The sequence below is a fragment of the Protopterus annectens genome, chromosome 9.part0 (genome assembly GCF_019279795.1).
Source record: "Protopterus annectens isolate FY-2018-M chromosome 9.part0, PAN1.0, whole genome shotgun sequence".
Lineage (NCBI taxonomy): Eukaryota > Metazoa > Chordata > Ceratodontiformes > Protopteridae > Protopterus > Protopterus annectens.
The window spans coordinates 1,293,824,520-1,293,848,240 of NC_056743.1; the positions used below are offsets into that span (position 1 = coordinate 1,293,824,520).

The 23,721-nt window shown below is 40.0% G+C and overlaps 1 protein-coding gene across 1 annotated transcript in view; it reads left to right on the forward strand.

Annotated features, from left to right (window-relative positions):
* The window catches only part of NPC1L1 (NPC1 like intracellular cholesterol transporter 1), a 243,697-nt gene extending 220,198 nt beyond the window's left edge, over window positions 1-23,499 (forward strand). Inside the window, exon 21 of the mRNA XM_044082234.1 lies at window positions 22,723-23,499. Within this exon, the coding sequence (XP_043938169.1) occupies window positions 22,723-22,907 (185 nt within the window). The 3' untranslated portion in view covers window positions 22,908-23,499. The remainder of the gene's footprint in view (window positions 1-22,722) is intronic.
* Window positions 23,500-23,721: the final 222 nt, after the last annotated feature.

The window sequence follows — 23,721 nt, forward strand, 5'->3', positions numbered from 1 at the left end:
CTTATCATTTGTTTTTTAGGCATAGAGGCCTGACCATGCATTCTGGGTGTCGGTTTTCTAGGCATGGATCGAGTTTTAGGCCTCGAAGAAGAAGAAGAAGATGGCATCAGTTTAACATGCAAGTCAATAGGCCTGAATACACCCCTCAGAAGCCAGTGCCTGCACAACGACAGTTGAAGCATCTCGCGGCATTCTGGACTCCGAATGGGTCTTAGTAGAGGCCTGCGAATCTGAAGTAGCAGGTATCAGGGGCTGCAAAAGCACCTCACTGAGTACTGGTGAACTGGCGACTAGCTTAGGAGAAGCCTCTTCAGCAGCTTTGGACCTAGGCGGCCTGTCTCTGTCTTTATCTTTGTGTTTTTTCGGAATGTCGGTAGTCAAGTGGCTTACCAAAGACATATCTGGATAATTGAACAGAGTACCAAAATATTTAGAAGCGTAAATATACCAACGATGAATAGTTTGTTGTTTAAATAAGGCACAACACTGACAGCGAGGTACGTCGTGGTCAGGGCCTAGGCAAAGAATACAGTACGAATGAAAATCTTTATGAGGCACTTGCTTTCCACAAGAAATACAATTATTGACTTTTACTGACATCGGTTTAGAGCAAGAAAAAGTTTCCACAATGGGGTACTTAGCTTTAGTTGAAGACGTTGGTTCTGAAACTCGAAAACGAAAATTTCAGGAGTCGGCCGACCGGCACTTGTGAACTGCTTCTGCTTCGTGCACCGCACGACAAGAAAGACTGATGTAATGGCGTTGGCTGCATGCTTTATACCCCTGACTACCTGACATCATGGAAGATGAGACAGCAACCAACGCAGGACCCAAGACTTTGATAATCAGGCCGACTGACGGCTACTGCAAGCAGATAACCCAAATGTGATGAGTGCAACAGTGAAACACGAAGAAAGTACAGTTTTGTACCTACCATAAATGCAGATGTCCGATAGGTATGCATCTGCAGTCATCATATATGGGTTGTCCTGCCTCAGGCAGCCCTTCGGTCGGCCGGATTCCAAAGTCTGGGTCAGGCGTCGGCTGATGTCGCCCTTTCCCCGACGTCACAGCGCCTGGGGTATAAAAACATCAGCCGACACCATCTTCCTCAGTTTTTCTTGCCCCAGATGCCAGGTGCCCTCTAGGAAGGCTAAATTTGGAAAAATGCAATAAAAAATCCAAACATTTGCAAAAAAAAAAAAATATATATATATATATATATATATATATATATATATATATATATATATATATATATATATATATATATAAAAACAAATACACCATAATAGATCCCCCCCAGCTAGCCAATAGGGAGGTAAGTACCCTAGGAATACCACAGAGGGGAAGGAGGGAGGGTAAACCTGACTGCAGATGCATACCTATCGGACATCTACATTTATGGTAGGTACAAAACTGTACTATGTCCTTCAAGGATGCATCTGCAGTCATCACATATGGGTAGAATACCATAGCCAATCTGGGGGTGGAGGTACTAGGAAGATGGTGTAGCTAAGATACCCTGCAGGACAGCCGTAACAAAGCCTGCTCTGGATCTGGAATATAAAGGTAAATTGTAATGCTTGGCAAATGTATGCACGGAGCTCCATGTGGCAGCTTCTAAAATGTCTTTTGTAGCCACCCCTCTTAAGAAAGCTGTGGAGGTGGCTGTGGCTCTCGTAGAATAAGATCTAATGTTAGCTGGTACAGCCTTTCCATGAAATGAGTAACAAAAGTGGATGCAATTTCCTATCCATTTTGAAATTGTCTGTTTGGAAATTGCTTTTCCTTGAGTACCAGCAGCATATGCTACTAGCAGCTGGTCAGTTTTCCTGAAACCTTTAGTTCTGTCCAGGTAGTAGCGCAACTGTCTGTGAATGTCCAGGGTGTGCAGCAGTTTCTCCCCTTTGTTTTGTGGATTTGGGAAGAAGGTAGGCAAGTGGATGGCTTGATTCAATGAAACCCTGGATACCACCTTTGGCATAAAAGTAGGATTAGTTCTTAATGAAACTCTGTCCTTGTGCAAAATAATAAATGGCTGAACTGCCATCAAGGCCTGCAATTCCGAAACCCTTCTTGCTGAGGTTATTGCCAGAAGGAAAGCAGTCTTCCATGAAAGGTATTGTAGATCTGCAGATGCTGCTGGTTCAAATGGAGGCAGTGTTAGTTTTTCCAACACGTAGTTAAGGTCCCAAGCAGGTTGAGGTGGTTTCCTAGGAGATTTGATGTTTTTAATTCCTCTTAGAAACTGTCTTAGGAGAGGATGAGAAAAGACAGGTGGATCAGTATTGTACTCTGCTGAAATTGCTGAAGCATGAATCTTAATAGAAGAGTAAGACAGACCATTGTGGAACATTTCTGCCAAATATTCCAGGATATGTGCCATGTTCATCATTGTCGCATCTAGGCCCTTTGTGGTGTTCCAGATGAGAAATCTTTTCCATTTTGCTGAGTATGCCTTCCTTGTGGAAGGGCGGGGAGCTTCCATAATAATATTCTTCACTCTCTGGGATAGCTTATCCTGAGGAGGAGTCAAGGTATTCTCCACGCTGTTAGTTGCAATGTTTTCAGGTTGGAATGAAGAGTTTTGTATCTGTGCTGTGTCAGTAGAAGTGGCCATAGAGGTAGGGGCCATGGTTTCGTACGTGACATGCTCCTTAGCAGTGGGTACCAGTGCTGTCTTGGCCAGTCCGGAGCCATCAGAATCACTTCTGGCTGCTCTGCCCTGATCTTCAGTAACACCTTGGTCATTAATGGAATACGAGGAAATGCATACACTGTCAGATTTCTCCAGCTGAAGGAGAGGGCGTCCACTTTCCACGCTTGTGGGTGGTATGTCCTTGAGCAGAATTTCTTCAGTTGGTGATTGTGGGGGGATGCAAACAGATCTATGTCCGGGCTCCCCCAAGCTTGTGTTATCAGTTGAAAAATGTCTGGGTGCAGCATCCATTCATGTGCATCCATGATATTTCTGCTTAGGCTGTCCGCCAGTGTATTGTCCTTTCCTGGCACAAACTGGGCCTGTAGCTGTATATTGAGTTTCAAGGAAAGATCCCATAGATTCACTGCCAGCCTGCAAAGAGGGTAAGAATGGGTACCTCCTTGCTTGTTTATGTACCACATAACTGTGGTGTTGTCTGTCCTCATTAGTAGATGGCCTTGATGCAGAAAAAGTTTGAAGGACTCGATTGCATGTATCACTGCTAGCATTTCTTTTTGATTTATGTGCATGCGTAGCTCCTTTCATGACCACTGTCCTTGGATACCTCTGCCCTCCATGTGTGCTCCCCAACCTAGGTCTGAAGTGTCTGTTGTAATAGTTTGGGAGGCTTTTGGCTTCGTGAAGGGCAACCCTCTGTTGGACTGGCTGGCCTGAGCCCACCACAGAAATTCCTTGTGAAGGCATGGAATGAGCGGGATTAAAGTTTCCAAACTGTGACTGTGCTGAGTCCATAAACTCCTTGGGTACCGCTGTAGCTTTCTCATATGTAGCCTTGCTTGTGGAATCAAAAGAATACAGGAATACAGGATGCCATGTAAACCCAGGGCCTGCAGGATTTTCCTTGCAGTCAACTGAGTTTGTCTTGTCAGATTCTTGAAGTAATCCGGTAGTTGACTTTGTTTTTCTTCTGTGAGATAAGCCATTTGGGTGGTTGTATCTAGATCTGCACCCAGAAAGGTTATTCTTTGGGATGGAACACGTCTTGATTTGTGCATGTTGACTGTATATCCCAAGGCCTGTAGAAGATTGATGGCATAGTTTAAGTCCTTTATCAAAGTTTGTTGGTTGTCCGCTTGTATAAGGCAGTCGTCCAGATATGGGTAGATTTGAATCCCCTGGAGTCTGCAGTGTGCTATTACTGATGCCAGGCATTTCGTGAATACTCTGGGCAGTAGATAAGCCAAAGGGCAATGCTGAGAATTGATAATGCTCTGACCCTGCAAGAAATCTGAGGTATCTTCTGCAACTTTGTCTGATAGGGACATGCAGGTATGCCTCCTTGAGGTCTAGAGTAACCAGCCAAGACCCCTTGCCCAACATGGGAAGGAGTTGCTGTAGAGTCAGCATTTTGAATTTTGGCACAATGAGATAAGTATTCAGTACGGACAAGTCGAGAATTGGTCTCCATTGATGCTCTTTTCTTGGAACAAGGAATAGCCTGGAGTAAAAGCCTTGGCCATGTTCTGAAATAGGAACTTTTTCTATGGCTTTCATTTCTAGTAAATTTGAGATTTGTTTCAAAGCCTCTGCCCTTTGATTTGGTGGCAGACCTGGCATGCCTTTTCTTTTTGGCAATGTGTGGAAATGGAACCTGTATCCGTTGTCTATTATTTGGAGTGTCCATTTGTCTCTTGTAATGTTGTGCCAATTTCTTGAGAATAAAGAAAGCTTTCTGCCCAAAGGTGCTTCTAATTGAGCCCTGGTTGGCAAAGTCCAAGCAAAGTCATTGAGTCTGTCCTTGTGCAGCAGTTGCAGGTCCTGAACTGCCTGTCTGGATTGGAGGTTGCCATTGACGGCCTCTGTAGGAGCCCCTAGCTTGCCCTCTACCTCTGGCACACCTGTTCCTGCCCCTTTGAAATCTTTCTGTGTCCGGAAAGGACCAATTCTTGGAAGGCCAGTTTCTGCTGAATCTAGGCGGTTGGACTTGAAGAAAATCCTTAACTGTTTGTACAGATTTTGCCTTTTCCTCAAATTTCTTTAGGACGTCTTGAGCAGTGGAACCAAATAACCTTTGCTTTTCCAGTGGAGCATCCAAAAGCTTAGCTTTAACATGTTCTGGTAGAGATTGTTCCTTCAGCCAAGCATGCCTGCGTATGACAACACCTGTCATTGCTGACCTACATGAAGCTTCCAATGCATCATAACCACACTGCAAGAAGTGGTTGCTAACCTGCTGGGAGTTATGTACCAGATCCTGAAGGGATTTATGGTCAAGGGGTTCAGAAGAAGACAATTTCTTATGCATTTCTTCTAACAAACACTCTTGATACTGTATCATGTGAAATTGACAATTTAATGCCCTCATAGCAAGAGTGGCAGAAGTATACACTTTTTTACCCCATCTCTCTAATGCCCTGGACTCCTTTGCAGAGGGGAGTTGGTTTTTAGTAGTAACAGCTGCCACCCCTTTAGGGCCCTGTGAAATAGTTTCAGGGTCAGCAGAGTGGGCCTTATAAAGAAAATTTTGTGTGTCCGGGACCCTGTAATACCTATCGGGCTTAACAGGAGCCGGAGGCAGAGTGTCAGGAGTCATACTAGAGTCAGAATATACATCATCAATCACATTTAAGACAGGAGGAATAGCCAAAGGTCTATGCTGAGGTAAATGAAGGAAAGTTCTTAGTCTTTTCCTGGAATAAGAATATTCCTGGCCCTGCCATTTGAAATGCTCTCTCATAGTGTGAAGGGTCTCCCCAAAGGAAAGCTCTTCAGGAGGGGAGGCCGAGGGAATAGATTCCTCTGCATCCGAATCCTCGTAGGCTGAATAAGCCTCCTCCTGGTAGTCTGAGTGATCCGAGCCAACAGAGGCCTCCTCTGAGGAAAGGGGATCAGGAGGATCCATCCTGGGCCTTTTGTCTAGAGGGGGTTGGGAGCCCCTGTCCGGATGAGGCAGAGAGCCCCTAATTAAGGAGATAAGGTCCTCTGCTAAGGTTAGAATCTGTGAACTAGAAGGACCCTGAGGAATAACTCTGGGAGGCATGGCTTTAGTGTGTTTTTCAGCTTTAGCCTTGGTGGAGGACTTAATAGACATGGATGCAGGAGGCCTGGCTGCACCACGTGCTGGTGTAGCTTTGTCTAAAGGTATGGTGTCGGAGGATTCCAGTACACCAGTTTCGGAAGGCAATTCTGTAACCGACTCGGTAGTAGCCTCCGGGGCCGAGGCTGTCGGTTGTATTATTTCAGGGTTCGGAAGTTCCAAGGGCTCGGTATCAGCCGAGACTGAGACACTCACGGTAGGCCTAGCCGTAGTTTCAGCCGAAACCGCGGTCCGCGTGTGTCGGTCCTTGTCTTTCCGTTTTTTAATTAAATGTGATGTCGGGGTTTCCGACGGCATTTTGTAAGCAAAATTATCCCCAAAAAACTCTTCTGCGAACTACGACCGACGTCTAAGAGTGCATCGGTTGAAGGAAGCGCAGGCTAAACAGGCCGAGACATCGTGGTCTGGGCCTAAGCAAGGAAGACAATAAGAGTGGAAATCCTTATGAGGTATTTGTTTCCCACAAGTTAAACAATTATTAACTTTTTCTGACATCGGCTGAGGCAAGAAAGAGTCCCCAACGGGGTACTTAGCTTTTGAAGTCTTCGGATAGCAAATTTACAGGAGCTGGCCGACCGGCACTTGCGAACTGCTTCTGCTTCGGGCATCACGCGGCAAGAAAGACTGAGGAAGATGGCGTCGGCTGATGCTTTTATACCCCAGGCGCTGTGACGTTGGGGAAAGGGCGACATCAGCCGACGCCGGACCCAGACTTTGGAATCCGGCCGACCGAAGGGCTGCCTGAGGCAGGACAACCCATATGTGATGACTGCAGATGCATCCTTGAAGGACATCATCAAGCTCTCTTTAGACATAACAAATTTGTCATCAATGGTAAATTAAATCCTAAAGAGTCTTTTGCAGAAGATGATTACTATAAAAACAGAGACTCAGAACCATAAAAATCCTACTGAAGATTAACAAAAACATGTCTTTAATGGTCTTACTGAATTAACAGTAACCTTCACTCCCAAAACTTTAACTATTCTAGTAAACCTCCCATGAAAATTTAACTTTGGTGAACATACAAACATGTAGCATGGAAAATGAATACCACTCTCGACGTTAGTAGCAATGTTCACAAACCAGCAATAATTATCACAGTAAAACCCTGGTTAAAACCATACAGTTTGCACTAACCTACATTTGTTTAGTGTGTGTGTATGCATATATATATATATATATATATATATATATATATATACATATATATATATATACATATATATATATATATATATATATATACATATAGATACACACACACACACATATATATCTAGACATATATACACGTGTGTATATATGTATATATATATATATATATATATATATATATATACGTACACACACACACGTGTGTGTGTGTGTGTGTGTGTGTATTATATGTACACATACATATACATGCATATTACATATAATTCCTGGTCAGATATACTAGGTTAAACAAATGGAGGTGGAATTCTAAGTATACACTGTTTCCCTAGTACTACCAGGTACACAGCCACATACAAAATGCTGAGAAATGTCGATAAGCCAAACATAAAAGTCCCTCTAATGTCTGCCATTACAACCACTCCAGCTTCAGTCCTGCTGGAAGAGGAGACAGTCTCCAAAATACTAAACAGTATCAGCACCTCTCACCATCCTGATAGGAGACCTTAATGTGCACTGGTGTGCTACAGTCCATTTTTCATTCAGTCATTTATCATTCAGTCAAGACTCATACAGATGTTAAACTTTTTCAACTCGGATATGAAAAGAACATTCCCAGCACTGCTACTAGTAAAAGGCTAATCTTTGAATGGATCCTAATGATCCCCCCAGCGAAAACTCCTTTCACGGTCATCTTAGGGCCAAAACTACATCACTATTGTCACCTGCTAGAATATCTTAAGAAAATGTAAAACACTCCAAGGAACTCCTCACTTAATTAAAACATGACTTTCACTCAATGTTTATTTAACCTTTCTCCCTGGCCTCTTACTGACAAAAGGGGGCTAGTAAAGACCACAAATTGCCAAAAATGTTAATTCCAGCAAGTTTTACATCTGATGCTCCATTATGCAAGAAAGGTCCTTTTATCCTACCCAGAAGAGGACACACAGTATATGAATCCTGAACACATATCTCATGAAACTAAAAAACTGTAAGCAAAGTACAGCTGTGGACAAGGCTGACCATCTCAATCTCAAAAACACACAACAAAATCTTACCAAAGGTGTTGAGATTTGAATTCCTGAGGAAGAAAAAGCAACCGAATTGTATAGCTAATCCAAAATGTTCTTGGAATCATATGAATATGTCAAAGGTCACTGAACAATTAATTTAGGATTTCACCAGTCCACACTTCACGGATTAAAAATAGTTAAAGTGTCAGCTAGTACTTTTGCGCTAAACTGTTAAGTCAAAGATTCAATCCATGGCTAATCACAATTTTGCACAGAAACTTTCTGATGAGGCTTTCCTCCTCTTTGCAACACTCTTCCGTTTACGCATTTACTAGATATGAAAGCTAATGACACATGGCCAAGTAGGATTTGACCACCTTTGTTCAAGATTTCTAGAAGTCAGTATTTCATACATTGCTGAGCTTTTAACTCACACAGTTACCCTCTTCATTAAATCTAGTTGCATCCCCAATAACCAAAATATTTGCACTTGTCTACTACTCACTTGCACTTGTCTACCACTCACTAAGTACTGGGGAGGGGGCTTCTGTCAGATTATGAAAAATAAAGGCCGGTGTCCATCATAACACCACTCTCTAGAATTTTGGAGACAACTCACTCCTTTCACACACAACGTCCTATTTGATTGTTTACTTGCTTATATTTTCTTGAATATGTCACTAATAGGAAGGGAGCATTTTCAAATGCAACTGCAGAAGATGACAAACTTCAGAGAATATAAAACAAGCACCACTGTAGTCAGAATGTGTTACAACACTGAAGGCAAATGACCACACTAGCAACGGCTTTATCTCTGATGTGTAAACATGGGTTTCAATGCATCATATACCTGATATCAGAATCAATAACTATGGCTTGCTCTGTGATAAAACAGTCTAGGCTACATCCAGATCAAAACATACATACTGCCCTTTTAACACCCCAATGCCAATGTTAAAAATACTGCTGATAGCTAGTAAAAAAAAAAAATCAGAGAAATGTATAGGTAAAATTAAACAAAAGAAGGGTTCCAGCCACTGTTGAACAGCTCCGATAATTTATTAGACCAAGATGAGCGCTTTTGTCTCGACAAAGAGACTCAGATAAAAATGACATCTACATCGCATCCTTAAATCCTTCTTCTTTCGGCTTTTCCCAGTTAGAGGTCGCCACAGCTGATCACCTGTCCGCTCATGACTGGCAGTGGAGTTTTATGGTGTTGAGTTGCCAGCCTGCCGCCCAACCTTCCACAGAAGGTACACACGTGGACGCACTCACGCCTAGGGCCAATTTAGAGTGTCCAATCCACCTACAGCATGTCTTTGGGATGTGGGAGGAATTTCCCGTCACTTAATTTCCTTAATTAATTTAAAATGAAAAAATAAACATTCATAGTTAACCATATATTAAATTAAAATTATAAACATCATTACTTGTATAATAAACCATTTGATTTACATAAAAAAATTTAAAAAATGCAAATACGTATTATGAATGTCACAGTCTTAACCTATCCATGCTATTATTACTGCCCTTTCCTTGAGAATGGGTTTAAGTGTAACATATTCATTGGCGTGATTGGAAACTAACTTTTTTTTAAAAAGAGACGTTATATGGTAGTTAAGGTTAAGGGCCACTCCACCTCCAGGACTGAATGAATATGTTACACTTAAACCCTGTTAGAGGAAGTCTCTCTGCTGATAGCTAATTAGGTAATCTTTTTTGACACGGAAATCATTCAGCTCTATTTCATTCCCACTAAAGTTACAAACACATACCTACACACACAGGTTTTCCCTCCATCTCACAGGCATAAAGTTTAAAGTACCCCTTTACATACCACCAATTATTTCACAAGGAGCTGTCCTTGGACCCATTCATTTTCTGCATCTATATTGCAGAGATCACAAGCCTTAGTACTATACTCCATGTAGGTAATTTGGTACTCCTCAGCCTTAGCACTATACTCCATGCAGGTAATTTGGTGCTCCTAGGCCTTACTACTATACTCCATGAAGGTAATTTTGTACTGGTCAGGTAAACTACCCATAGCTCACTCTTGTGTTTGGTGTTAATGTGATTTGAAATTGCCGTGTTTTAGGTTTTAGACAAAGATCTCCAGATTAATACCGGTAAAAATAAAACATTATTTGGAATGGCTGAAAAACCTAAGCAGGGCCATCTTCAAATTGCTATTTCTCCCATGTCTGCCAAGTTAAAAATAGGATGTAAAACGGCTTAAGTAACTCATTTGATTTTTATCAGAATATGTTCTTTTCTTATCTGCTCAGTGTTGCCCTCTTCCCCCATAATCTCCACCATGTTAGGGTAGCATATTGTGTCTCAAACTTTTCTTTTTCACTTGTCAGAGGTCATTTCCTATCACAACTGGAATATCATCTGCCTCTACCACCGACACTAATCTCATCCAATAATTGTTATGTAGGCCTGAAGTTCTATTTTTCTTCATTGTACCATTCTAGGATAGCGACAAAAATTTCTCTGGGCAGGTCAGTACTGCTTGCATAAAAATCAATTTACTATATGCACTCCACAAGCTACAGCACCATACTTCATAAATGCCTTCACTTTAAACACTTTGTTCTTCTGTCCATAGCTCTCATCTTTTTTGCTTAAGAATAAGGGGCAAAGCCAAAAATAATGAGGGAAAAGACCCAAAACTGGGAGCAACTTTTAATTCTCTAATGTACATAAAAGTTAACCGAACAACAGATTTCACAACAACATTCACTGTCTGAACAGTAAGTATGAAATTCTAATGTCTCACATTACTGACTGAATATAACCATCAGTGATTAGCCAGAAAATCAAAATTGTATGGGGGACAAGGAAAAAAATATCAGAAAGTTGTGAGGTATGCTTCTTTCTCATCTCTCAAACTCAGAATTCCCAGTAAGTTTTCCTTCACAGACAAGACACTTTCTGTCCTCTGTGTCACACTTTATATTCAACTCCTAGTCTTTCCAAAACCTTAGAAAAATGCCATAAGTTCTAACAGCTAATTTTACCAAGACTGTCTTCATGGACGATCACAAGATGAGTTGCATTACTAATGAAATGCTGAAGCACTTTAAATCATTCAAAGGCAGCTGACTACAGAGAATGGCCATGTTTGTCACCTTCACAAAATTCAACATAGGGACAGGCAGGACAATTTCTTCCATAAGGATTACTTAAAGTTCATGCACTGTGCTAAAATGGGTTACCTATTGTATTTTCGAAAGCCGACAATGTCGACTCAGACACTGTCAACACGAGAATAGCTTAAGGGCAGAACGTCGAACGGGTAAACGGAAATATCCATAAGGGGAGATTTCCATTTACTTCAATGTAGTGTGGTCTCAGAGTTGGTATACTTAAGTAGCGGGGGGTGGGGGATGCAGGGGGGATTGCCCCCCTGCCTACACCCTTTACATTTTCTTCTTTTTTTTTCTGAACATTCGAAATTTTAATGGTTACATCATTAAAGGTCGACCTTTAGTGATTCGAACCATTAAACTTTCTGTGTTCTAATATAGACCTGCTAAAATGACAGGGTTTTTAGGAAATATTTACTAAATGCATATCCCTTCTTATCTTCACTTTCTATGCATAATACAGAGTAATACAAGCATCATTTCAGATGGTGCTACTTCATTTCAATTTGGATGACACAGTGGTGCAGCGGTTTGCGTTGTCACCTCACAAGCAAGAGGTTCTCCAGTTCGATTCTTGGCTGCGGTGCCTTCTGTGCTGAGCATGCATGTCCTCCCTGAATTCATGTGGGTTTCCTCCAGGTGCTTTGGTTTCCTCCCACATTACAAAGACGTGCATCTGGAATGCTTCTCCCTGGGCCTCTGTTGAAAATTGTCTCTTTCCAAGTCAGACTTTCCTGGTAAACAAATGTTAAATAAATAAAATTAATGTACAGCAGTAAAGCCACAAATTTGCAGTAGTACATATTTCTATTTACAGATTAATGGTGCCATCTGCTGATCAAAACCCAGCTGTGCACCATAACGGTCTTCAGCATAACTCAAGTTTCAAAGCAACATGTCTGCTCAAGACACTTAACGGCATGTTTAATGTTTCATTTAAAACATGTTAATTACTCAACACAGTACTGAGTGAAAAAAGCAAGAGGTACAGATCATAAACATAAATGACAGGGCATATAAGCCAAAACGTGATAAAAATCACCAGACAAAAACTGAGTCTGCAGCTTACTTTCCAGTGTTTCAAGTGGAAGAGATCGTTCTCAATAAATGTTCCTCACATTGACAAAATAATAAAGCAAAATATGATTTTCAAATAAAAGTTTATATTTACAAATGAAGTAATGTGTTTGCTTTTAAATTCTATTACAATTTTGACAATTATAACACAAGATATAAAAATGTATTGACAGACTGCACAAGGAAGGCTGCATCCAACTTTTAATATTCAGACATACATCTAAAAAATCAGCACATGATCCATGATTATAAACGTGATGAAGCAATGTCTAAACTGGAAAATGTTTCTAGTTGTTGTGGTCGTAATTCTTCCTTCCAAATTAAGTTGGTTACGCAACCTAACAAAATCAGCATGGACTTAAACTAAACTTCTCCCACAATATGTAAAAAGGTGAGAGAATGTTGGCATCTGTAAAACAAAACTTAACGAATGCACAACTTTCATATTAGTTCTGCTATGAATGATTCTGAGAAGGTAATTCAACTAGAAGCACATGAATTGAAAAGGAAGCAAATAATTTGAAATTGTTGTAGTGATGATGATCAAAGTGGGAGAACACTGCAAGTAAAGTTCTATTTACCCTGCTAAGTAACCACAATAAGTGTTTGGGTACAATAAAATGCACCACTCTTTATTCTTCTTGGAAATGGATAAGGCCCACTGGTACTGCAGAACCACAGTGGCTCAGTGTTGGTCATGCAATATGTATTGGAAGTAGAAGGATGGAGGCTAATCCAGATGAATAAACAAGTCTTGTTCCTTTTCCAGATTCACACTCTATACTGCATGAACCACAGCAGTACTCGCACTGCCACAGTTACTGAGTTTCTCATCATCTAGTACACTGCATGCCAATTCACTACATTTACTGGGCAAACTATAGAACTCAAGCACATCTTATTTTTGTCTTCCACATCCATAAGAAATGCATTATATCTGTCCTATGCATTGTAAGTCTGTGTTAACACTATTTGTGACTGCACTGCATCTTTAACAGAGCTGTTTTAATCATCTACCACCCTTTCTGTGAAACAGCTTCTTCATGCCTTAGCTGAACTGTCTACCCCTTTATCTTTATTTTGTATTCCCATTTTCTTAGATTTTTTTTAAATATAGTACCTACTCATACTCTACAAATTCCATAGAGACACTTAAAAGTTTACCTTTCGTTCCACCATATGCCTATTTTCTTCTTGTAGGGAAAGAGAAGCTTGATATGTATAGACATGAAAAAAAAAAGAGTGTGCAGTTTTGAAGAACTTATTTTTGTAAAGACATAGGACAGGGTCAGTTAATGTTAAGTAACACGTACCGTACCTGAGGCCCTATTTTTGCTGCCTTCCTCTTAACTGACCCTGTTCTTAGGTCTTAAAGATAAGTTCTTCAAAACTGCACACAATGTTTTTGTGTTTGGCAGCTGTCACAGAGGTTATGGTTGCAAGCTTTTATGCCCAAGGTATGCGGTTTGCATCCTTCAGTCTTTATTTTCATACTATGTGTCCTTGAGTAAGTCACTTAACTAGACATTGCTTCCAGGTCACCCCTGAAAAGGGACTGTGTCGAGTGGGCATACCTGGTTAACAAATAGGTATTATTATTATTGCATACTTATAACATATTAAACATTTTTGTGAGCAGCTTCCCTGCCTAGGTATCACAGTATTCTTCCATCCTTCCTTGCTGCCTTTTTCTATGCTTACATACCTTTAGGTAATTAAGATAGCTGCTCTTACATCCTTATCCTAACGTTGCTACTAATGCTTTCCCTTTATTTGTGCTTTCAAACTTTTTGACGATAGTTAAGAAGATGGTTTACCTATGGTTTGTCACGGCATACTCCTTTGACTCACCAGTTTTCAAAACATGATCATCAAAATTGGAGTCAAAAACTTAAAAAAAAAAAAAAAAAAAAAAAACGACAAAAACTTTTCTTGCAGCAAAGCAAGCCATCCCACATAAATTATATGTTTTATTTGCCAGCTTCACAGTCATACAGCAATGGGTAAAACCCTAAAAAGCACTCCACCAGCTCTAACAATGCAAGATATGATGGTGAAACATGTCAGTATGTTACATCTTTGATGAAAACTCATCAGCAGACATACCAGCAACAACTTACAGGGCAGCCAGAACATGATGATAGACATTATGTGGGATGGGTGTAAATCTCACCTTTCATGGGATAAACTTATTCTCTGCGAAAATGAGAGAGGTTTGCATGCACCGATCCCTACCTGTATCATGAAGCAGCAGTTTTATTTGTGATATTTGTTAATATTGAAGCCATGTAACTCAAGTGTAACAGGTTGACATCTTCTCCTAGTTTAATGTTAAAGAAGACGATAGGCTACAAATAAACAGACCTATTTGAATAAGTGCTTTCATTTTAATATACCCAAGATTTCATCAGTATTTACACCAGGCTTAAATGACCATGTCTCCATCTTGAGCATATTAAAACTGAGGTCAGACAAGTTGTAATACATTTAATTGATGATGCATATTATTGCACACTTATTTTGCATATTCTTAAGCTGTTTTAATTGAGACTGTGAACATATTTAATGTCAACATTTTAATTAATCAAATGGCAGAGGACTATATTTAAGCAGACTGGGGATGGGGAAATAAATTCTGATAAAAGTCCACCTTAGGATTCAGTACAGCTTTGCCTAATCAGTTTCCTGACCTTTTGTGCAGGATGAAGTCAAATGCTTTCCTAATTTCAAAACAGTCCATGCTCACAACTTTTTTTGGGTTACCCAATCAAGGAAAGTACACTTGTGCAAGTAAACTTACCACAACAACAGATGTTTGAATGATTACTGCTGCAGTAGCCTAAGCTACAGGGGGATTATTATCCTGCATCCAAAGCCTCAAGACACTTTCCATGTGCCCAAACTGACCTCAGCTGACTAAAGACTGGTTTGGGTTCCAGGACCTTCAGAGCTTTTATGCCAACTGAGAGAGGAAGGCTAAGCCCTGAGATTACATTGCTAGGCAAAAACAAAAACACATGTCCATACTCTGACATAAACACACAAAAAAGTAAAGGGAGTGGAGGCAGTGGCTACTGCAGCAATGCTCATTTGAACACCTACTGTTTTGGTTAAGTTTCCTTACACAACTATACTATGTCTATCATATGGATAGATTACCATAGCTTAGAACAACTGGGAGGTGGAAGGTGAAGGGTCCACAGGAGCATCTGGAGAATGACCCTGTCCTAGATGTGGAAAAGGAATCCAATATATAGTGCTTTGCAAAAGTATGCAAAAAAGATCAAGTTCCTGCTTCTAGAGTCCCAACACTTTACAAAAAGCCACAGATGAAGCCAAGGCCCTGGTAGTGTGTGCCTTGACCCTGCCTGGAACAGTTTTGTTGCAGTGGGAATAACAAACGGTAACAGCTTGAGACAACCATTTAGAAATAGTCTGCTTTGACAAAAGGTTATCCCTTCTTACCTTCACAAGAAGTGAACTGATTGGAAGTTCTGAAAGATTTTGTTCTGTCAAGACCGTACCAGAGCCATCGGTGAACATCCAAGGTGTGAAAGTATCCTTTCTTGGGTTCAGGAAAGAACACAGGGAACTAGACAGTTTGGCTTGGTAAGCTTGGATACCACTTTAGGCATAAAAGAAGGATTAGCTTGCAAACAAACAAACCCTGTCTCTGTGGAAAATTAGATAATGTTGATCCAACATAAGAGCTTGGAACTCAGACACCCTTCTTATAAGTGTCAGAGCAATCAGTAAAACTGGTTTCCAAGTTAAGAATCTCAAGTCAGCAAGATGAGCTGGTTCAAATGGAGTGTTAACTTCTCGAACAGAAAATTATGATCCTAAGGAGAAGGTTTTCTTGGAAGCTTCTTATGTAGCAATCATTTAAAAACATTTCCACATGAGAATGAATTGAAAGAAGGGGACCCATGGGCAGACATGCTAATGTGGCCAACAGATGAACCTTGACAGAGGAGTAAGACAGCATAAGACAGTAATTCACACAAATAATTCCAAAAATAGAGAAACATTACTCCTGAATGAGTGCTGGTTCTATTGTTGACACCAAAAAGAAAACATTTTCCATTTGCTTACATAAGATTTTTTAGTAGCAGGCTTTCTTGCCTCCATTAGTACCTGTTGCACATCCTTAATAAACAGGTGCCTAAAAGGTATTAAGACCCTATCTTCCAGACAGTTGTAGATGTTTGGGGTCAGGATGCATCAAACACTCCTGTTCTTGGGTGAGTAAATACACTTTGTGAGGAAGCTTGTGATAATTGCCTCTGACCATTTCCAAAAGAAGAGAAAACCACTATTGCCTGGGCCAGAAGGGAGTCACCACAATGATCTTGAGGGATTCCTTCTGAATCTTCAGAAGTACTCCAGATATCAGTGGTAAGATAAGAAAAGCATACAGGAACATTCCTGTCCAAGTTAAGAAAAAGGCATTTGTCTCCCAGGCCTTCTTGCATGGAGTCCTCAAACAGAACTTTGCCAGTTGACTTTTTAGGGAGGAAGTTCTCACAGATGAATCAAATCTTGGAAGACTCATGACGGACTGCCTTTGATCTGTTCAGCTTGTCTGCCACACAGTTTTGCTCTGACAGAATGTAAAACATCTGTAGAGTGAGATTTTGCTGTAAAGCTACATCCGGTTCTAACATGGTTACTCTGTATAATGGTTAAGATCTGGTTCTTCCTTGCTTATGTACCACATCAGTGTGGTATTATCTGTAACTACATGAAGAGGTCCTGGGGACAACAAATTATTCAGAGCATTTAGAACCTTTATAAGCACTAGCATTTTATATTTATGTGCTTTGGTCCATCTTTCTTGTCTCAGAGACCCTGCACCTTTATCCACCTTAGCACTGTTCCCCAAGCAAAGTTAGAGACATCTGTTGTGGCTTTGGAGCAGGAGGGGAGGCATGGCAACCTGGATTCAGAGATATTCAGTGTCTTCACCAAGTGATTTCTCTTTTCACAAGTCCCAGAACTGGAATTCGAAAAGATAATTAATGTATATGCTAGGACTACAGAAACTTCAAGTACCATTGCAGCTTTTTCATGTAGAGTCTTGCAAGAAGAATCATGAAAATCATGGATGTCATGAGACCCAGAATCCTGAGGTATTCCCTTACAGTGGCAGACATCCAAGTGGAAACACCTGGAAAAGATCTACAGATCTATCTTTTCTATGGAAGAAAAGCTCTTTGTACTGAGGTATCTAGCAGGCACCCCAGAAACACAATCCAGTGTGGTAGATTCAAAACAACTTTTTAAAGTTTTCTAGTAATCCCAGCCCATTTAAGGGAACTCTTACCCAAGTGAGAGATTCCTGACACTTTGAAAAAGATTCTATAAAGGTAAGAAAGTCATCTAAATACAGAAAAAATGGACACCTTGTAGCCTGCAATGGGCTATGACAAGAGCTAGACACTTTGTGAATACTATTGGCGCAATGGATAGCCCAAAGGTTAAGGCAGAGAACTGGTAATGGAGATCCACCAAAGCTTAAAAAACTCTTGAAGTCTGGATGAAAGGAATGTGATTATCTTTTAAATCTAAGGTTACTAAAAAAAACACTCAAATGAGGAAGAAGAGGTAACAGGTTGTGAAGTGAAAGCATTTTGAACGTGGACACTATCACAAACTGATTCAGGAAAGAATGAACAAGAACTAGTCTTCAGGAATTTTCCTTCTTTGGCACTAAAAGCATTCTTGAATAAAATCATTTTCACAACTGGGAAGGGAGAATGGCTTCTACTTCCCCATGAAACAGCATGTGGTGCAGGACAGGAGGGAAAAGATGGGTTTGGACTGCTGGATGAGGAAGAATCCCCTGAAAAGGCAGAAGTTCTTCTCATTGCCACCTGTACCTTAGCTGGACCAGCTTCAAAACCCATTTGTATGAAACAATCTGTTGCCAAAAGAGAAATGCAGATTCACACTTCTTGGAAGGGATAAGGGAACAAGGCTCCATAAATAATCATATTGCCTTATTTCACTGTCCTTTACTCTGGGTGAGGTCCAGCTTTCTTTGTGGAACTTCCATGCCATTGTTTTTTTTAAGCATCTACTTACCAGAATTCTACTCAGCCTGTTTATTTTGTTTCTTGCCACAACTGGATGAGACAGCAGAAAATCCATTGAAAACTTGAGATGGGAGTAGTGAAAAATATGAGGGAGTACATGAATCATCTTACTTCTATCCAATTCTTGATAGTCTTTTGCAACAGAAAGTCCAAAAATTAAACCGCTATCCAAAGGAGAATTTAAAATTTCATTTTGAGATTTTCTAGGAGGTTCTGAAATCACAGCCAGGCAAACCTTATCAAAACAGTACCAGTGGACACAGCCCTGGAAGCAGTATCTACAGAGTCATAAACTCATTTCGAACAATGAGTAGTGATTTGAGAGACAGAAGACTCTAAAACCACACAAAGTAGACTTTTCATTACAAGAGGAAACCGCAGCCAAAATATTTCTCATACTTTCGTAGTCAGTATAAACCAACATAAGAGCCTGACAGTTCAAACTCAGAGTTGCAGAAGCATAACCCCCCCCCCCCCATGTATCAATAGCTTTACCATCCCTGTAACAAGGAGAATAATTAGAATTAACAAAATGGTTGGCAGCAACTGGATTAACACAATCTGGAGCTGCAGGTCTGGGATTACTGCATACAAACTTGAAAGACTGAGGAAATTTGTACATTCTATTTACTTTCTTGAAGGCATCAGGTTGGCTGTCAATGAAACTACACGCTGTGACAAACATCTTCAAAAGCCAAAAACACTAGGGGGATGGGTGAAGGCTCTGGGAATTAAAGTTGTAATAGCTCATAGTGTTTTCTAAGGGACTGAGAAATCCCAGTGTTCTTCCACCAAAAACACTGGTATATTCTGGTAGTAGTCTCAGAGAAAGAGACTCCCTCACAGGAAGATTCAGGTACAATTCTCTCCTCTGAATCTGAATCAGAAACCTTAAGAGAAAAACCTGCATCTGTCCCCTCACATTCCCATACAGATTCAACATCTTACAACTCTTCAGGGGAAGAGGAATTCCTTTTTCTTTTACCATAAACCACCTTATAAGAAGGGTTAATAACCTGGTACAACATCCTGTGCCAAAGTCCAATAACTTACTCATATCCAGAGAAACTTACACAGGAGAAATTAAACTTTTAGTTTCATGTCTCTTTTTGACAGGAACGTTACAACAAACGGACCTAGTATTATGAGCAACACCATCCCCAAGGATAGGCACAATATTATGGCTAAGCAAGGGCATATTAACTGCCCCTTCTCCCACAACCAACAAGAGTGTCGCTCCCTTGCCTACTGAAGGAAACCCAACAGCTGTAGAGGACATAGTTAACCCTGCCATCCATGGTGGCTGTATGGACACCACCACAAGGATTCAACGAAAAAGATGAATGGTCTGAGGAACCAGCTTTGGCCACAGCAGAGTTACCCACTTGTGGCTGAGGCAAATCATTAGCATGCTGTGGTGGCAAAGGCCTCTTAGTTATTTTTTTCTTTTTGTGTGTGGAAGATTGTCTGACATGTACTTTGTTCCATGGTCAAGCTGAAAATGGTGCTAGTTTCAGCAACAATAGTCAATAAAACAGGAAAATTGAAAACAAATGTAAACCTTCCCCCCCACAAAAATACAGTAAAAATCACTTTAAATACTTTCCACAGCCCAAAAATTAAAATAAACAGTTTCTGTAAAGAAGCAGTTTTCAAAAACTTAACAATTTTTTTACCAGAAAAGTAAAAAGTGTATTTATGTTTAAAAGTACATACATTTAATGTGGCTGTCAGTAAAATGTATTTCTCTAGCTTTAAAAGAGTTGCTTTATTTTCTCACAGACATATAATTTAAAGAAAAAAAAACAATGTGGAAGTTTCTTCTCTACAAGGAATTTATCAGCTCAGCAACAGTGGAGTCTTAGCTATCAATATATTGATCTTGAAAAGCTTGCAGAGGAGCACTATACTCAGTGGCAGGAAAACTCTGATGGGCTTGCCACCCAAACCTATAGTTTAATCAGGTCCAATCAAGCTGAATAATGGTTTGGTGACATGGAAGGTGCCCTAAAGCTTTGGAAGCTGGACAGCTGTTATATCCTATGCAATATATAACCCATATAGCCTACAGCAGCACTGATAAACATCAATAATATCTATTATTTGGCATAAGTTTCATTCTGGGAATCAAGTGTGCTCCAGGGCCATTAACTTTGAGATATTCAAAAACTGCTTACACATCTTAAGATAATTTTGATAAGTAGTCCCACTGGAAAACTCCAACCTACCCATTTACAGATGGGAGACCCAGGAATACAATTAAAAACAGGACTTGCTCAAAGCTACACTGTATGCCACTAGCATATGCTGGGACTCAAACTTGATTTCTCCATCTTTCTAGCCCAACACCTTAGGCTACCATGTTAAACTGATTTCTTGAGATGACCTACAAATGAGATCAATCTGTCAAGTCAAAGTGTTTCTGTTCTCAGTCTTGTTCCCACTTTTGTGAGGAGGAATCATGCATACCTCCACTCCCATAATACAATTTACTAATACCTGCCAGCAGTCAGTCGAAGTATTACACTCCTGACTACTAGCTGGACAAACAATTGCTTAGAGCAAAAAATAAAATTAAAGGACAATGGGATTCTATTATTAAATGCTCAACTTCTCTGTTCTTTTTCCATATTTACTGTCCCTGCTATGAATAAACAAAAACAGAGCATTTAAAATATTTTAAATTGACTGTTTCTCTCCACTAGAACAGTACCTTACTATACTGTGGTAGTTTCATTTTCAAAAAAAACTTTTATCCCGCCCTGGAAAATCTTGCTGCAGTCTCCAATTCATTGATGTCATCAAGACCAATGAATACAGGTAGTTTTCTGGCCAATTCCCTCCCCAAACTGACATCACCACGACCGTCTTAAAAACCCATCCATGCTGTGATGTCACAGCTCCCTGGTCCTTCCCCTACCCATACAGAAAGTAAAGGCTAGAACAAGTAAACAGTACATGAGTCAAGTCTCCTGCTCTGAGCTGTCAATCACAGCAGGTAACAGCTCAAATTACCCTTAGCACTTTAACAGTTAGGTGTGAAGGGGGATGGGAGATGAGTCAAAGTAGTACAATTCAGGCTTCATAAGACTATTTAGCCATTCTAAAAAGCAGCAACAGCAGTAAAAAGCATCTATTCTGTGGCATTTGCACAGTTTGTGCTTTAAGTAGTCACTGAAAGGCATGAAATGTTACTTAAACTGACTGAAAAACAGCAGTGTATGCATGTAAAATCAATGCAGTGACAGGAATTTTAGGAAGAAATAGGCGTGTGTGATGTAATTTTTTTACAGACAAGCACTGCATTGTGGGATACCTAGAGGCAGACTAAACAATCAGAATTATTTCAAGATGCCATTGCAGTGTCATTTCACAAGGATAGCCCAACCAAACACATTGGTAATGACAGACCTGTTAGTCACACTAACCTCATATGTAAAGCTATGAAGCACATATCTCAGACCTCATTAATCTGGACATTGAAAATCTATTAACTCTAAATCCTCATCAGTTTAAGTCAAAGGAAGGTCCATCCTCTTTAACATTATTAATGTATTTGAAAAAGTAACTGAAGCAATGGATAGTGGTTATACAGTATATCTGGACCTGGCCAAGGCCTTTGACACTATTACCTAAGAGGCATTACTGACAGACTTGTAAATCAGAATACAAATCTTTATATGTTGCAACTGTGGGATAAAGATGTTATTACAGATATTCTGAACCCAAACTGGAAAATTCCACAGGGGACATAGTAGGAAAAAAGTAATATTAGGCTGAGACTGCATTTGACCAACATGATTTCAATCAGCTAATCTGGATCCCCTGAGAGATGCTTAAGCAACAGGCTTCTCAAATTGCAATGTGGGCTGAAGTCTGTTAGGGGAAGTATGAAGTCAGTTAAGAATAGCATCACACACTACAGCGACTTCTCATGAGCTCCTGCATACTTAAGATTTGTAAATATGACAATGCCATACAATATATATATGACAATATATACTGAGGTCATAAGGTCTGGCACACAAAGTCAGAGTAGCATTTCAACAAGGAATCAAAATACAGTGCCTATTAAAGAATTCACAGACCGTGTTACCTCAAAGAACATGTGAGATGTCTACTGAAAGTATTTAGACATAAGACATAGAGGGTTGCAGACCTCACCTCCAGAGCTCAGGAAACACAGCCATGACAACACATTCTAAACAGAACATGCATAGCACTTGCAATTTATAGGAGTGACTGGGTATGAATAATGTCCAATATCCAATACCAAAAGGGGAAACCAGTGCATGGATGGCACCAGAGAGGGGTCTGAGATGCAGTTATAGATGACAGCAATGTTAGGATCATGGCCTACAGGGGCAAGTGCGTTCTGAGGGAAGACGGTAAATGAGATAAAAAAATATATATTTTAAAAGTCAAAACAACTAACAATTAATTGTTTTCTTCACAGGGCCGAATATTAACAAGGCTGTGTTACTGGAACTGCAAAAAGAGAAAAAGAATAAAATGGAATTGGGTATTTCCAACAAAGGATTTGAAGATAATACAGCCAAGAAGACAATGGAAGACATATACGAGAACATAGCAGATGAGACTACAGACAAAGAATCTCAACGGACTACAGCTAAGATTTGATAAACTAATGACAACCTCCACAACTACTGCATTAATAAGCAAGACTTATGCAAATACAAAAAGACATGGCTGAAATATGCTTGAAGCCCTGTGGGAGAAAATAGACTACTTAAATTGAATATCACTACATTCAAACAGCAATTTGCACTAATCTGAAAAAGACAATAGTCTTTAATCTGTGACAGTAAAGAAATAAGGGAGCATGGCTTGTTTCAGACGCACTCCAACTGCAGCTGTAGTTTGATATAGTGGGCAACTATGGACTATTTCTGTACATTATAAGGGAAGAAAGAATGGCCTCATGGCAATGAAGACTAAACTTAGTAGTCAAAGCCATGACAAATTGATGAAAAACCTAAAGAACTATTAAGATATTTAAAACTGTTTTGATAAAACTAAATACCTCTGTTCATAATGCACTTTCACGTTTTGGACTGAAACTCCATAGCATTATATATATTTTTGGACAAAGTATGCATATCACAGTTATGGATAAAATTACACACTACTTGTATATTTTCATACGATACATAAATATTACTGTAAAGTAATGTGTGTATATGCATTCTTTTAACAGAGTTGTACTTGCATAGCTGAATGTACACAAATTCTTTCCAGGGGTAATACTGGAGGAAGAAAAGCATTGCTCTAGGTTTTGCTGTAGTGGTTGCCTAACATTAACCACCTTGAGGGGAAGAGGATAAACAACCCACTGTTCGTACTTTCAGGCTGTATATTTTTATTGCTAGGGTGCCACAAATGCATACTTTTGCTGCTGGGTCTCTTCCTACAAGCTTCTTCTGGAAATCATTTC